The 17,188-nt window shown below is 33.2% G+C and overlaps 2 protein-coding genes across 5 annotated transcripts; one reads left to right on the plus strand and one right to left on the minus strand.

The window, feature by feature from the left end:
- Nucleotides 1-346: 346 nt before the first annotated feature.
- Nucleotides 347-8,222, plus strand: LOC102624399 (cycloartenol synthase-like). 4 transcript variants are annotated; one of them, XM_006474277.4, is made up of 18 exons: nt 347-660; nt 827-1,045; nt 1,996-2,085; nt 2,234-2,431; nt 2,663-2,747; nt 3,247-3,413; nt 4,911-5,099; nt 5,563-5,676; nt 5,761-5,883; nt 5,993-6,115; nt 6,242-6,340; nt 6,444-6,500; nt 6,599-6,645; nt 6,848-6,991; nt 7,136-7,313; nt 7,482-7,562; nt 7,667-7,750; nt 7,917-8,222. In XM_006474277.4, exons 1-18 carry the CDS (start codon nt 454-456, stop codon nt 8,037-8,039), a joined length of 2,328 nt encoding a protein of 775 aa, XP_006474340.3. In that variant the 5' UTR covers nt 347-453; the 3' UTR covers nt 8,040-8,222. The 4 variants fall into 4 exon arrangements, with proteins under 4 accessions (XP_006474340.3, XP_006474339.2, XP_024953663.2 ...); XM_006474276.3 differs by having other exon boundaries at nt 348-660; nt 827-1,018; XM_025097895.2 differs by lacking the exon at nt 347-660 and having other exon boundaries at nt 870-1,018; nt 2,042-2,085.
- A 315-nt stretch (nt 8,223-8,537) lies between these two features.
- Nucleotides 8,538-16,637, minus strand: LOC102624867 (squalene epoxidase 3-like). The gene is made up of 8 exons (XM_006474278.4): nt 16,175-16,637; nt 15,979-16,090; nt 15,717-15,891; nt 15,403-15,571; nt 15,077-15,298; nt 9,226-9,501; nt 8,889-9,167; nt 8,538-8,671 (listed from the first exon to the last, which is right to left on the minus strand). Exons 1-8 carry the CDS (start codon nt 16,430-16,432, stop codon nt 8,561-8,563), a joined length of 1,602 nt encoding a protein of 533 aa, XP_006474341.1. The 5' UTR covers nt 16,433-16,637; the 3' UTR covers nt 8,538-8,560.
- Nucleotides 16,638-17,188: the final 551 nt, after the last annotated feature.

Raw genomic sequence — 17,188 nt, forward strand, 5'->3', positions numbered from 1 at the left:
TTTATAATTAAGAATTAGCTAGGATGGCTTTCTATTTATAATTGTTCCTGAAGTAGAAAACCTTCGTTTTGTTCCAAAATAGCTTCTTGCATAGGATGGGATTATTATCCGAGATTTTGTTAAAGTCCAGACCTGATCCGGGATTATGTTAAAGTACAAAATCCAAATCACGTATCACGCACTATCATGTTCATTTTAATAATCATTTAATTTGGAGACAAGTGAAATTCACGTGCTAGGCGACGGCTCCTGTAATGTGATTGAATCGTAACGCAAGTATTAATTAAGGGTACCCTTGTAATTGTAATTAGAATTAATGCCTATATAATCACCTTGATGTAATGCTAATTCTTCATGCACACATATTGCTTTGCTTAAACATTGTGTCATTGCTGCCAAGTTGCTCCAAATCTCTTCATATATAGCTTTTTTATTTTTATTTTTATTTAAAGAATGTGGAAATTGAAGCTTTCGGAAGGAAATTGTGAACATGATCCATGGCTTACAAGTTTGAACAATCATATTGGCAGACAATTCTGGGAATTTGACCCAAATCTTGGAACTCCTGAAGAACGGCAACAAGTTAACAAACTTCGCAATGATTTCACCGAGAATCGGTTTCTAACGAAACACAGTTCTGATCTCTTTATGAGACTTCAGGTAAAGAAATATCATTTGTATGTATGTAAACTTTACACCAAGATTTTCATCATTTTCGCACTTTATGAAATGCAGATTCAACCATTAATATAATTCTCATCATGAAGTCGTCAGGATTTGAGAATTACCGAGTAATATATTACTTGTGTTTATGTTATATGTACAGTTTGCGAAGGAGAATGCATGTGAGATGAAGCAGCTGCCTCAGGTGAAAGTAAAAGATGAAGAAGAAATAAGTGATGAGCAAGTTGTGAGTACAACATTGAGGAGAGCTCTGAGATTCTATTCTAGTCTCCAGGCCGAGGATGGCTTTTGGCCTGGTGACTATGGTGGCCCTTTATTCCTTCTTCCTGGCTTGGTATATCTATATATACATACATATATGGTGATCCTCAATTAGTTTACTTGTCTTTTGAATTTTTATAATATTTTGGATAAAAAAAATAAAGATACACAGAAATGTGTGTGAGTGTTTTTAAATTTTAATCTCTTAGTTGAAATACGCATTCAACAAATCAGACAATCTTATATGACACGTGCAGTTGCATTATATGAGAGAGGCTTAATATGACCGTCTGATCAAATCATGATATTCATCTTAAAATTCATTTATTCGTATGTATTCACAATTGGTCGATTTCAAGATGTGCGTGTGTAATCAAAACTTTATTAGATGAGTGTGCAAATGATGATATCATGTAGGACTTTCTTGTACTTGGACAAATTGCGATCTTCTCATTATATATACTTAAGAGCCAACTTTCGGGTTAAAGAAATATGATCTCCTTCTTCAAATCTTTATTTATTTTCGTGAAAATTAACGAAAAGTAAAGGAAAAAAAAATTGCAATAGTCGTTTCACTATGTTAATGATCCCAGCCTCCCGAAATCATATTTTTTTCTCTTCAGAAATCACATCAGCACCGATACGAGTAAACTGAACTTCAATAATTTTATCATTTTTGGTATTTTTTAAGTCTATACATGTCTATATAGTTTAATATAAGGTTGTTATTAGTCACAAAGAATTGAACAAATTCATTGTATTTACAATTTCATGATCCCCTTCTCTCCCTTTCTGTTATTAAAAAAAAAAAAATTGTAGGTATTTCTAGCAAAAAAACTGCTTTCAATATCTTATTCATATTGTTGTCATCATGACAAGCATCAGCATTCTTTTTTTTTAAAAAAAAAAAAATCTATGCGTATTTTTTAAAATTAAGATTAAGATTTTTTTTTTGAAATCTATATATATTTTTCAAAATTAAGTCGCATCATTTATATATCCATTTTCAAACTCAAAATCAATATTTATGTGTAATAAATTATGAGACAGGTGATGGGCTTATTTGTAACCGGTGCCTTGAATGCAATTTTAACAGTGGAACATCGAAGGGAAATGATTCGTTATCTATATAACCACCAGGTATATGTTTTACTTATAAAAATACATAATTAAACAATTCTATTAACCGTGTAGATTAATTTCTCAACAAATATTTCACAAAACTGAAGGTGTTTATTGAAACTAAGCCATAATTTTTGCGGAGTAATGTGAAACCAATAATCTACAGAATAGAGATGGAGGATGGGGATTGCATATAGAAGGGTGCAGCACGATGTTCTGTACTGCGCTATCATATGTCACTTTGAGACTGCTTGGAGAGACAATGGACGGTGGGGATGATGGTGCCATGGAAAAAGCCCGAAAATGGATCCTTGATCGCGGTGGGGTGACCTCCATTCCATCTTGGGGAAAGATGTGGCTTTCGGTATGAACCATTCATTACATCCTTGTAATCATTCTCCGGTCTGAACGTCTTCGTGCAAATTTGTTCACGAATGTTGGCATTTCAAGGCTAAAATACACAACAATTTAGCACTGAATTGCGAGCAAACCGTATACAATTAGTTCACATTTTATATTACTGTTTTGTTATTTTATCTTCACAAATCATTATTTAGATTTTTGCTACCGATATTTTTCGGCAAAATAAAAATAGGTGCTTGGAGTATACGAGTGGAGTGGGAACAATCCACTACCCCCGGAAATATGGCTTCTCCCTTATTTTCTTCCTTTTCATCCAGGTAAAAACTAATTTTGTTTGTGTGTTTGTTTATATTATCTATAATTCAGCTTTTTTATGTGTAAATTCAAAACCTTAAATTGATATTTTAAGTGAAAAGGAACTCATTATACCATGTAGTTAATTAATATCGGATGTTTATGTTTTTTGGTCTGGGATCTTAAAGTGCGGAAAAAATTCAAGAAAATTTTAAAACTGTGGGATTTTAAAAACTTAAAACTTAAAGAATTTAAACCGCACGGTTTATACATTTTCCAAAACTTTCCCACACTTTAAAATTTCCAAACTTTAATTACTATGGCCATAAAAATACTGGGTTAACTATATATCAATAATCATAAATTAATTTTGGATTTTATAGAATAAATACATGTACGTCGGAGAAAATTTCCCATATTGTCGTGTTAGTACATTTTGGAATAGTAAATTAATTAGTTATAGTTTTGAATGATACAAGTAAATGGATCGTATAAATTGATGAAATTAATGCACGTATGCAGGACGTATGTGGTGTCATTGTCGGATGATGTATTTGCCAATGTCGTATTTGTATGGAACCAGATTTGTCGGTCCATTCAATTCTCTTATTTTATCTCTTAGAAAGGAGCTCTACACGCTTCCTTATCACTCCATCGATTGGGACCATGCCCGAAATTTTTGTGCCAAGGTACAATAAAATTAAAATAATCTTTATTCCATTCTATTTAAATTTAAAAACTTCATAACTTTATGTGCCACAAGAGAAAAGACAAGCCGAATTAACTTAATACTCTACTAATAATAAATATTACAATTACAATATTAAATGTCAATTTTTTTCCTCATTTCTCTTTTATGTGATAATTTGAGAAAAAGAGCGAACCCATATTGTTTAATAAGACTAATCGAAACCCTTTGATAATTTAAAATATGTTTAAATGTTTTTAGGTGTCAATTTTTTTTTGTTAATCTTATCATTTTATCCTTTGTGGTTGTTTGACGTTGGGGTTATATGAATATATATAATTCTTTAATTAATTGACTAATTATTTTTTTCATAACTAATTGCAAAAGTAAATGAAAAATTATGGAACAAGTAAGCAAAATTGTCATAAAATTTTAATTAGTTATGAATTTTTACAAAACAATTGAAAATTAAATATAAAAGTTTAATTTATATATAGTCATTATCCAATTATGGATTTCTTAAATTACTAAAGTAAGAGATAAAGTAAAAGACAAAATACACGCTCCAATATAAGGTGTTTTATCCGATCGTGCGTGTATCGAATTGTGTGTCTCTTCTGTCTTTTAATTTATTCTTTACTTTAATAATTTAAGGGAACCGAATATATATATAATGAAATTCCTTTATTTTTACCCAAAGTTTTTCAGTTAATTATAAATTATAAATTATTCAATTAATTAAATAATTAAAGATATTTATTTAAGGGGTTCCACTCATTTTCCTTGATAACTTAATAGAAAAATAATTTTATTCTAGTGTCAATGCGTGGTTAATTGCTCAAATTAATAATAATGAGTGGTAAGATTCGACAATTGGGGCTTTAAATAATGTTGGCATTGTCACTTGTAAGAGATTAAATTATAAATTTTTGTACGGGTGACATGAGAATAAGATATAAAATAATGAGTGAGATAATCTTTTTCATTTTTTGAAAACATAATATAAACAAAATTGATTATAAAGTAGGGAAGGTAGTGTGATGTAATTTTTTTCTTTTTTTGAGAAGTAGTACGATGTAATTGTGAAGAAATTAAAAATATTTAACTCCCGAATGATTTAGATTGAATCAATAATTGAGATCTATAATAAAAGACAAACAAATGATCAATATTTTCGCATAATGTATAATATTTAATTTCCTATCAAAATCAAAAGTGGATGGAAGGTCACTTTCTTCAAAAGTAGACGGAAGGACGATAGAGGTTGCAGAAATTATTTTTGAAATATTAATTAAAGAAAACTAGAGTGGTTCCCTTGTTCTAATATGACAAGATTTTAATTTTGGACCTGCTTGTAAAGAGAGCATTTGTATTAAAATTGTTTAAAGAAAAATACCATACCAATTTGTAAGCAAATAAAACTTTGTATGGCAATTGGTATATTTAGCTTTATTTGTATTATTACTAATATAATAGGAGAAAAATTAACGTTTTGCAGGAGGACCTTTACAATCCCCACCCCATGATCCAAGACATATTATGGGGGTGTCTTCACAAGATTGGGGAACCTCTTGTAAAGAAATGGCCTTTCTCTAAGCTGAGACACAATGCTCTTAAAACTGTAATGCAACACATCCATTATGAAGATGAGAATACTCAGTATATTTGCATTGGCCCCGTCAATAAGGTAATTTTCTGGACGAAATTTAACCCACTTAATGTAAATTTTATGACTAATCCCTTCATATTTACAGTTTTTATCTTTTAGCCTAAAAAGTTTGTTTTTCTCTATTATACCTCCCATTGAACCAAAATTCTTATTCTGCCATTGGTCAAATCAAATCCATTGTAAGCTTTTTTGGAAAAATAATTGTATTTACAAAGTTTTAGAATGGTTTTTGATACATTGGAAGCTATTTTAGGAATATTAATTAATAATGTAAGATCAATTAATTACATTTAAAGAATCTTGATCGGATGGGTATTATCACACACGTTATAGTACGTAATAGGACGCGTGTCAATTTTTTATTAATAGGATTATGTTGTGGGCCCACAACCCCACCAATGAAATAGTAACATGTGTCCGCACATAATATCAGCCCACTACATTTGAATTGATAAATAGTCCAACCTTTGTGCATACATAGGTACTAAACATGATTTGCTGTTGGGTGGAGGACCCAAATTCTGAGGCCTATAAACGTCACCTCTCAAGAATTAAAGACTATCTCTGGCTTGCTGAAGATGGAATGAAGATGCAGGTTGCAATTAGTTAAACAGTTTTATTTAGGAAAAATTTAATCAATTTGGGATTTTGATATTAATTATAAAATCCTCAATGACAGGGATACAACGGGTCACAACTGTGGGATGTAACATTTGCAGTCCAAGCAATCTTGGCCACTGATCTTGTTGACGAATGTGGTTCAACACTTAAGAAAGCCTTCAGTTTCCTAAAAAACACTCAAGTATCTATTAATTTCACTTAAAAGATCAAACCTATCTTAAATCCTAAATTAAAACAAAATGTTAGCGGATTTTCTTGTTCATAACTCATGATTAAATTTGTCAATTAAGGTTCGGGAAGATTGCAGTGGTGATCTTAATTATTGGTACCGCCATATTTCTAAAGGAGGATGGCCTTTCTCCACTGCTGACAATGGTTGGCCTGTTTTAGATTGTACTGCTGAAGGATTAAAGGTACATTTCTTTTTCCCAAGTCTCTGTTTCCTGAGGCTAGATGCTATGTTGGCATGTGGGTACTTATTAATTAAACCGATAAAACTTCTTACGATGGAAAGGTTGGTTCGATTCATGATCATACAGGCAGCAATATTATTATCACAATTGCCAGCTGACATAGTGGGAGAAGCAATACAAGAAAATCAGTTATATGATGCTGTTAATGTTATCTTATCCTTACAGGTACTTCATAGACAACGGTCTTAAAATTGATTATCAACTATTTAATTGTCTTTCGAAAGAAAACATGTCAGGTTTGTACAAATGCATGTCTTCTTAATTGCAGAACAGCACTGGAGGCTTTGCATCTTATGAGCTAACAAGATCTTATGCATGGTTAGAGGTGAGAAAAATATTTTCCTTTCAATTAATTGGGTCTATTAACTGAGGAGTGAGGCATTGATTAAGTTTTGACAAGATTTTATTTGTATTAAATTTCAGATGATCAATCCAGCTGAAACTTTCGGAGATATCATTATAGATTATCAGTAAGATAACCAAATTAATTAATTATTCCATTGATTAATTAGCAATAAAAAGTATAAACTACGAATTTTCTAAGCTACATCAAAATGCAGATAATCAATATGTGCAAGTTATGACAAACTAAATTTAAGAGTAGTTAAAATTAAATTAGGTGTCTAATTTATTACAGGAGTTATGGTCGCTCATATTTCGTGTTTAATTTAGGTATGTGGAATGCACTTCAGCAGCAATCCAAGGTCTAAAATCATTCATGAAAATCTATCCAGGACACAGGAGAAAAGAAATAGAAGCCTGTATTGAAAAGGCCATCGAGTTTATTGAAAGCAAACAACAACCTGATGGTTCATGGTATGTTTAACTTGTATATAAATGTCATGTTAATTTAAATAAAAGTTTCCTGTATATCACTCTCTAATTAAATATTTAGGCATCTTGATTTTTAATATGTTAAGAAATGTTATGATAATTTGAAGTGATTATTTATGAATTTAGGTATGGGTCGTGGGGAGTGTGCTTCACATATGGAACGTGGTTTGGAGTAAAGGGCCTGGTGACTTGCGGTAAAACATATGAAAATAGCAATAACATAAAAAAAGCATGTAATTTCTTGCTATCCAAACAGCTTGATTCTGGTGGGTGGGGAGAGAGCGATCTTTCTTGCCAAAACAAGGTAATTAACTCAATTTTAAGTTTATTAAGGATATCCAAGTTTGTTATTTTCCCAGGAAATTTTGGAAAAGAAATTGTTGATTGCATAGAGGGAGAAAAAACCATTATATTGATTGTACCTTTTTTTTTTTTTTTTTTTTTAAACTGCTCTTGTGAAATCTTTGATAAGGTATACACAAATCTGGAAGGAAATAAATCACATCTCGTAAACACTGCGTGGGCAATGCTCTCTCTCATTGAAGCTGGCCAGGTATGTAAATTAGTAAATATATTCTTTAACTAGTTTCGAATTATAATTAATCAAATCTTAACAATAATGACAATTTTTTTTTTTAATTTACATAAATGGGTTAGGCTCATAGAGATCCAATCCCATTACACCGCGCTGCAAAGGTGCTCATTAATTCACAAATGGAAAATGGAGATTTCCCGCAACAGGTAAATCTGCATACTATAAAGAGAGACATAATTAAGTTAAAAAAAAAAAAAGAAGAGAGAGAGATAGATAATCGTCTTGAATATAATAATTGTAAGACTTGAAAGATAAAACTACTATAATAATTTTTTTTAATAATTACCTTTATATCTATTTTTTCTTTTATAGGAAATCATGGGAGTATTCAACAAGAATTGTACGATAAGTTATTCTGCTTACAGAAACATCTTTCCCGTATGGGCTCTTGGTGAATATCTCAATCTCGTTTTGCTACCTTCCAAGAATTGTTGAATGCACCAAAATCAATGCGATAATGATCTTATACATGGTCAATTAATAAATGAAAAATAAAAGCCTGAATAGTTAAATTAATGTAATACGCAATTAGCTAGTGTTCCACTGACTTGCTCTATCATAAAGTGCTTTATTGGGTAATCAAAACAATTATATATGCAATGTAATTATTTGGGTGTATGTTAAGCTCTTTCTCACACAAACATTACGGCATATTTTATTTATAAATAAGAAGAAGATGGGCATTAATCTTCGCTGACATAAGTGATTAAACCTTGAATAAAATAGCAAGCAATAACTTTAAACTAATTGCCACAAAATAATAACGAATTTAATCATTAAAAGAATAAAGGTAATTTTAATTACAAAGAATTAATTACGCTTAAGAGAAATAAGGAGCTGGTTTCACCTCTCCTAAAAATCTCAACAGACCCTAAATCGCTACATGGACATGTATTGATGGCAAGAAAGCCCAAGCTACAATTAATTTTATGCTTTAATTCAATTTGATGCATCAATCAGTTATAAACAGGAGGAGCTCTTCCATATAATGCTGGAACAGTTGCAGGGAAAAACATTTGCCTCACTCCCTCCGCTTTGATGATAGGAAAAAGAATTTCTGATGCACCCTGCAGCATAAATATGATTTTTTTTCTTCTTATGAATAAAAAATATTCCAGACGATATTTAAATAATCAGTTGTAAAGTAGTAGCCAGATAAAAAGTCGCTTCTTCTCTTAAATATGAATTGTGGTAATAAAATATCATTTAATTTTTGTCAATTAGTATTTTGTAAAATGCAAACGTCCCCATCTGATGAGAATTTTGACTAAGGAAAATGCTTACCCAAATTAGCTTAGCACCAATCCACAGGCGTTTAGGCGAAGGAAATGGTAATAACAAACGACCAACACCAAATATTGCCATTGCTAAGAAATGGAAAATTAAGCTTGATGGGCTAGGGTTTAGGCCTGAGAGTAGAGCCATTGCTCCCGATGTGTAAATTCCTCCAAGCCCTAAATAATCAACACTTGCCTGCCGCATTACCTCTCTTGCCTCATCAGATGACGCTGAAAACACTTGATAAGCAGAATTTGCTAGAGTGTTTATTGTAGACGCCACGGGCTGCATGCATGTTAAAATAATATCAATCAACCATGCACACCCTTATATTGACAGTTACCTTGCGTAAGGTGTAAAAGGATTCGAGATATTGGTTAAGAGAAGCAGCATCGTGAAAATCCTGAAGAGGCTTTATAAGATTTCTAAGTACGACGACGTCAGAGAGAGCCACAGTCATTCCACCACCAGTTAAAGGATGGCGCATGTTGAAAGCATCACCCAACAAAAGGGCTCCGGGGGTAGTTTTGGGAGCCGCCGGCATGCTTCTGTTTGTCGCTGTTCTAATGCTGCCTTTCTCAACTTTTGAAATGAATGCATCGCGAAGCTCATCAGGAATCTGAAACGAACAACAGTGCTCATCATGTAACTATGATTAGCTTCACAAGGGATTTCTAATACTTTTCGTTAACTGTGTATTAAGGAAGCACATCTCAGCTTCTTAGTCAAGGATCAGTCAAAGCAAAGAATGATTAAAGAAGCCAAATCAGCAGAGTGATTGAGAGTGTACCAGATTGATTGACAGCTCAGCTTAATTAGTTACACTTGTCTATTGTGCTCTGCATCTTTTATTCTGTTGTTTCTGTTTTAGTTTTATGCAGTTAGTTAAGCTCACGAGCTTAGTATAAAAACAGATTGTATCTTCTCTTTTGATTACGATGAAATAATAATAATAAAATTCAGCTCAAGAATATTCTTTTCCTCTGTAAATTTTCTTTTCTTCCAAACACTATAAGATTTTCCTTTATGGTATCAGAGCCAGATCAATATGACTAGCTCCAATAATCCAATCGTAAACACAAACACTAATTCAACAAGCTCAACCAATTTTTCATTCAACACTCCTGTGAAGCTAGATCGAGCCAATTACTTAATATGGCGATCTCAAGTATTAGCTTCCATAAGAGGCAACAGACTTGAATGTTTCATTAATGGAACAAAATCTGAACCAGAGTAGTATCTCACTCGAAGGACAGCCGATGGATCTACACAGCTGATTGAGAATCCAGAATTTATCACCTGGAAATCACAAGATCAAACACTTCTTGGCTGGCTCTTATCTTCAATAAGTGAAGGTACACTTGGTCTTGTTATTAATCTTGATAGTTCAAAGTCTGTATGGAAAACTCTTGAGAAAAAATTTGGAGTACAATCTGAAGCTAAGGTACTTCAGATCAAGTATGAAATAAACACTTTAAAGAAAGAATCAATGAATGTTGAAGACTATTGCATGAAAATGAAAGCCTTAGCTGATAAGCTTGCTTGTGCTGGGAGTCCTTTGAATGATAGAGAATTGTTGATGCACATCCTTAATGGTCTTGGATCAGGCTTCCTAGATATAGCTTCGTTTATCACTGTTTGTAAAATGGATTTTGATGATGCATATGCATTGTTGCTCACTCATGAATCTAGAATTGAGCAACAAGAGCAAGATGCTAAAATTGTTTTCAATGCTAATTTTGCACAAGGCATGTTCAATGCTAATTTTGCACAAACAAGGGGAAACTATAAAAGAGGTGGTTATACAGGAGGTTTTCAAGGCAATTATCATAGTGGAAGAGGACCAGTTACTGGTAGAGGTTTTCCTTCAAGAAATTTTTCTGGATTTAATAGTTTCAATGGAGGATACTCTGGTTTTGGTGGATATGGCAGAGGCCAAAACATGTATTAAATGAAAGGAAAACCAATCTTCAATGGCATGTCTCCTACCATGTCATCCAATTTTTCTAGAAACTCACATCCAAATACTGCTAGTATTTCTGATGAAGTGGTAATATGTCAGATTTGCTCTAAGTCTGGACACAGTGTTGATGTCTACTAGTATAGATTTAATGAAGATTTTGTTCCAGCTTCATCTAGAGCCAATAATAAAGGAAAAATTCCAAAGTCTGCTTATATGACTAATTTTGAACCAGCTAATTACATGCCATGTTATATGCCTAATTTGATGAATATTCTGCTGGTTTGTCTCCTGTATACATACCTAGTTCTCATGCTTCATATTCCCCTGGAGTTGCATACATGGCCAATTTTGAAGGGCCTGCTGATGAAGGCTGGTATTTGAATAGTGGAGCTACACATCATCTCACAAACAACATGGCAAATATGCACATCAAAGAGGAATTCAAAGGTAATGATCAACTCATCATAGGAAATGGTCAAGGCCTAACTATCACTCATGTTGGTAATGCTTCTCTTCGATCTGGTCATACAACTACTTGCATTTTGTTAAAAGATATGCTGCTTGTACCCTCTATAACCAAAAATCTTTTAAGCATATCCAAACTAACCTTAGATAATAACATCTCTGTTGAATTTTGTGGTAATGTTTGTTTTGTGAAGGACAAAATGAAGGGACAAGTTCTGCTGCAGGGGCTTGCTGAGAAAGGGCTGTACAAGTTGCAACTTAAACTCAGTTCACCTAATACTCAAACTCATGAGTCATATATGTCAGTTGTTCATTCAAATAAGCCTCTGTCTATGTTGTCTTTTGTTGACAGAAACAATCAGACCTCACATAATTGTGATTCTTTTGCTAAGACCTGTTTCAATTCTGTTTCATCCAATTGTACTCAAATAGTTGATCAATTAACTTTGTTGCATAGAAAGTTTGGTCATCCAAATTTGAATGTTCTTATACACTTGCTGAGGTTTTATAATTGTGCTAAAGTCTCTCTCAAGACACTTAAAAATTCCAGTCATAATGTGTGTAAAGCCTGTCAATTGGGAAAATCCCACAGATTACACTTTGCAACTACAGATACCAAAACTACTCATGTTCTGGAACTTATACACAGATCTTTGGGGGCCTTCACCAATTCTGTCTAGGAATGGATATAAGTACTACATTAGCTTTGTTGATGATTATAGCAGATATACATGGATTTATCCCCTTAAGCTTAAATCAGAAGCTTTAGAAGTCTTTAAGCTATTCAAACTTCAGGTTGAAAATCAGTTTAGCACATCTATCAAGATGTTGCAATCTGATTGGGGGGGGGGGGGGGGAATATAGAGTGTTTACAGATTTTCTAAATCAAAATGGCATTTTTTTAGACATTCATGCCCTTATACACATCATCAAAATGGATCAGTGGAAAGAAAACATAGACATATAGTTGAACTTGGTTTGACTTTGTTAGCTCAAGCAAAGTTATGTCTTCAATATTGGTGGGATGCCTTTCATACTGCAGTGTTTCACATCAATAGGTTACCCACTCCAGTGCTCAAGAATCAAACACCATATGAGAAGTTGTTTAAACACAAAGTAGATTATAGTTTTCTTAAGTGTTTTGGCTGTTTATGTTATCCATTCTTGAGAGACTATAATAAACATAAGTTTGATTTTCATTCCAGCAAGTGTATATTCATTGGGTATAGTCCATCACACAAAGGTTATAAATGCCTTCATCCTTCAGGTCGAGTATATATTGCCAGACATGTTACATTTGATGAAACATGTTTTCCTTCAGTCATTCTTGATGATAAAACCAATACCTCATCTTGTGATACTGAGTCTGTCAAAACACTAAGCCAACAACTAGTATTTCAATTGTCTACTTTGCCATATATTCCTGATAGCAGCTCTGAAGAACCTTTCTTAGCAGGAACCAGCAGTAACAGAACTCAATCTTCATCAGGTTCTGAGCATACAATCACTGCTCAACACAATCAACCACTTGATTTACTTGATTCTCAAGACTACACACAAACACCAATTATAAACACTTCACCTGTATCAGCTCAAACTTCTCAACCAGCACCTCAAAATCCAATTTTGCCACATGACATATTAACCAACACATATTCACAGAACCAGCAACCTATTCATCAGCCTACACACAAAATGATCACTAGAGCTAAATCATGTATATTCAAACCAAAGGTGTATTGTGCTGCTTTGTCAAGTAGAGAACCAGATACAGTAGAAGAAGCATTAGGAGATCAAAGATGGTATCAGGCAATGAAAGATGAGTATGATGCATTAATGAGGAACAATACTTGGATTCTAGTACCTAAAACATTTGAACAGAAAGTTGTTGACAATAAATGGGTATTTAGAGTCAAGCATAATACTGATGGGAGTGTTGCCAAGCATAAAGCAAGACTTGTTGCAAAGGGATTTCAACAAGTAGCATGAGTTGATTATTTTGAGACTTTTAGTCCAGTAGTTAAACCAGCTACAGTTCGAGTGGTGTTAAGCTTGGCTGCAATGAACAACTGGAAAATAAGGCAAGTAGATATTAATAATGCATTCTTGAATGGTGATCTAGTTGAAGATGTGTTTATGAAGCAACCTGAGGGTTTTATCAATGTTCACAAACCTGATCATATTTGCAAATTGAATAAGGCACTTTATGGGCTGAAGCAGGCTCTTAGAGCATGGTTTGATAAGCTCAAGGAAACCTTGATTAAATGGGGATTTCAGAATTCAAGAGCAGATACATCACTGTTTCTAAAGAAGGAAAAAGGATCTATGATTATGGTACTAATCTATGTGGATGATATATTAATTACAGGTCATAACAGCAAAGCTCTTGAAGATTTTATTTCTCATTTTAGTTTAGTTTTTGCCTTAAAGGATCTAGGGATTTTGTCTTATTTCCTGGGAATTGAAGTTTCTTACTACAATGGAAGTATTTTCTTGTCTCAAAGAAAATATATCAGAGACTTATTGGCAAAAGCAGAGCAGCTGAACTGTAAAGGCTGTGACACACCAATGACTACTGGAACAAAACTTCAGAAACAAGTTGATGATTCACTTGGACAATTTATTGATGATCCTTCAGCATATAGAAGTTTGGTTGGTGGTTTACAGTATGTGATTCTTACAAGGCCTGAGATAGCCTTTGCAGTACATAAGCTTAGTCAATATATTGCTATGCCAACTTTACAACATTTAATGGCATGTAAGAGAGTATTAAGATACTTAAAGGAAACTCAGGATTATGGACTGAAATTTGGAGTTGAAGGAGAGCTGACACTAACTGGATACACATATGCAGATTGGGCTTGTGACATTGATGACAGGAAATCTGTTGGTGCATATTGTATTTACTTGGGAAACAATCTAATCTCGTGGTCTTCTAAGAAGTAATCAGTTGTGACTAGATCTAGTGCTGAAAGTGAATATAGAGCTCTTGCTTCAGCTTGTGCAGAGATTACTTGGCTTCAATCATTATTCAGTGAAATGAATCTGCAGTGCACTTTAACTCCAGTGATATGGTGTGATAACAAGAGTGCCACTGAGCTTGCAAAGAATCCAATTTATCACTCAAGAACCAAACACATTGAACTAGACATGCACTTCATCAGAGATAAAGTTGTTGCCAAGGAATTACAAATCAATTATATACCCAGTGAACAACAAATTGCAGATGTCTTAACAAAACCCTTAACCTTCAATCACTTCAATTTTTTCAGAAGCAAACTCAATGTTCAACCTTGCCCGTTGAGTTTGAGGGGGGCTATTAAGGAAGCACATCTCAGCTTCTTAGTCAAGGATCAGTCAAAGCAAAGAATGATTAAGGAAGCCAAATCAACAGAGTGATTGAGAGTGTACCAGATTGATTGACAGCTCAGCTTAATTAGTTACACTTGTCTACTGTGCTCTGCATCTTTTATTCTGTTGTTTCTGTTTTAGTTTTATGCAGTTAGTTAAGCTCACGAGCTTAGTAGAAAAACAGATTGTATTTTCTCTTTTGATTACGATGAAATAATAATAATAAAATTCAGCTCAAGAATATTCTTTTCCTCTGTAAATTTTCTTTTCTTCCAAACACTATAAGATTTTCCTTTATTGTGTAATTTAACATTTAATAAAATAGCCAACCAAAAACGCATGTGTGGCAGAAAATTCAAGAAAGATTAACACATGCAGCTCAACTCAACACTGGATACAAATTCCAAAAATGTACCTGCGGTGCCACTTTGGTCTTCAAGTATTTGGCCATTTCACCATTGGCAATTGAAGGTAATTTCTGACCAGCTGGTACATCAACCAAGCATCTAACTTCTGAGCTACTAATTGGATAAAATAAGATGGGTGAGGGATCTGTTAAAACTACGTGTCCGTGATTTGGGACTGGAAGCTGACAGTTCTCCAATGCCATCCCGACAAAACATGATGGTATATCAACCTGTTAAAACAAGTCAAGTTCGATACTATCGATATTTATTAGGATGAACAAATTAAGGAGACTTATTTGCAGCCAATAAAATAAAATACGAAGGAAAATTTCACCTTTGGATTGCAAAGAGACCGACGCAGATTGGAGAAGCCACCGTCACATACAATTGTAAGAGGAGCGTAAGATTTGTGTTCTTGACCGTCCTTAGTTTTGTAGTGAACCCCTTTCACAATTCCATTTTCTTCAAACAGGGATGTCACTGTCCCTTCCTCCATCCGTACGCTGAATTGATCATTAAATTGTCAAACGCCAATTATTTTTGTTTTTGTTGAAAATCTGGAGCAATCAATGCATTGTATTTGATTGTTGATATAATCTATGCAGATATTCGTACTTGAGAATAGTAAAAAATATTATATGTACGTACTTGGGAAGAGAAGCAGCTTTTTCTCTCATTCTTTGAATGAACCGGCCATTGTGGAAACTCCTGCCGGCAACATTAGCCTGAAAGTTTCCCAGTGGATATGGAGTTTTTGTAATTTTTCCGTCCTTGAACAGAGCGTATCCCACTACAGGATGGGCATCGATTTCTTCCACACAATCTGCATTCATTCAGATAATTAAAACAGGTACGATAATGTTAATTAATGAATTTTGTAGTAATTAATTAGTTATGTTATTATATATACCATCAAGGCCTAATTCAACTAGTTTCAGGTATCCTCCAGGCTGTAGCAATTCACCAACAATTCTATTAGGCTCCATCAGGTCTCTTTCGATCACATGAACTCTTCTTCCATCCTGCATATCAATTTAGTTTATGTTAATTGAAATTAAACAAACCCAAAAAGCCAAAAAAAGAAAAAAAAGGAATTATGTACGTACCTTGCCAAGGGTATGGGCCAGGGCAGCACCAGCAACACCAGCACCAACAATGATGACATCGGGGCCGGAAACATTCTCAGGCAGAGAATGTTCGTTATCTGCAGATGTCAAAACGACGTCATTTTCCATCTTGTTGTAATTCTTTCTGCTCTTGGGCAACTTCTTCATCTTGTTAGGGCGCAAAATTATGAGAAGAAGCAAGCCAATAAGAGAAGTAGCAAAGAAAGTGCCAATGAACTGATCAATCATCAACACCATTCTTTTTTCGGTTCTGAGTTCAGACAAATGTCTGCGAACAATGAATGCAATATCTTGATTGTCTTTCTTGATTTGTTGGTAAGCTTTTGATTCGATGAGTGATTGTGAGCCGAGGCCATAGAGGCTTTATAAATAGAAAGATCACATGCGGGGCGGTGGTGTTTTTGGTAAAGAGAACTTCAATGCCAAATTGTAACTTCTTCAATATCAACTGCTTTTTGAGTCAGCAGCCAGCTGCGACGACTGGGCCTTCAGTGACTCTAAACTCATCATGTTTCCTGTTACTCTTATTTTTTTATTATCACTAAAATGGAATCTTGCTAAGTCAATTAATACAAAATTTTACATCAAAATTATCATTACACCACTTTTATTTTGCCTTATATTCATCTAATCACTACCAAATTTTAATATGTATTTTACACTACCTTTTTTTTCACATTTGTATCAACTAACCACTTTTGCATTAACACTATTAAATAATTTTAATAAAATGATAATTTTACTCCCAAATAAATTAAAAGACCATTTTATTTTATAAAAAATTTAAAAATAATAAAATATAATGATAAAAATATCCCTAAATTTAATAAAAATAAATCCCAAAATTAGAATTTTTATTTTTAATAAAAATTATTTTAATATAAAATTATAATTATAAAAATAATTGCAAAATTTTGGGATTTAATAAAAATTCCCTAAATTATTAAAATTTTAGGATTTATTCTTTTAAGAAATAAATTTAGTTATTTTCAT

Source organism: Citrus sinensis, chromosome 9 (genome assembly GCF_022201045.2).
Source record: "Citrus sinensis cultivar Valencia sweet orange chromosome 9, DVS_A1.0, whole genome shotgun sequence".
Classification (NCBI taxonomy): Eukaryota; Viridiplantae; Streptophyta; class Magnoliopsida; order Sapindales; family Rutaceae; genus Citrus; species Citrus sinensis.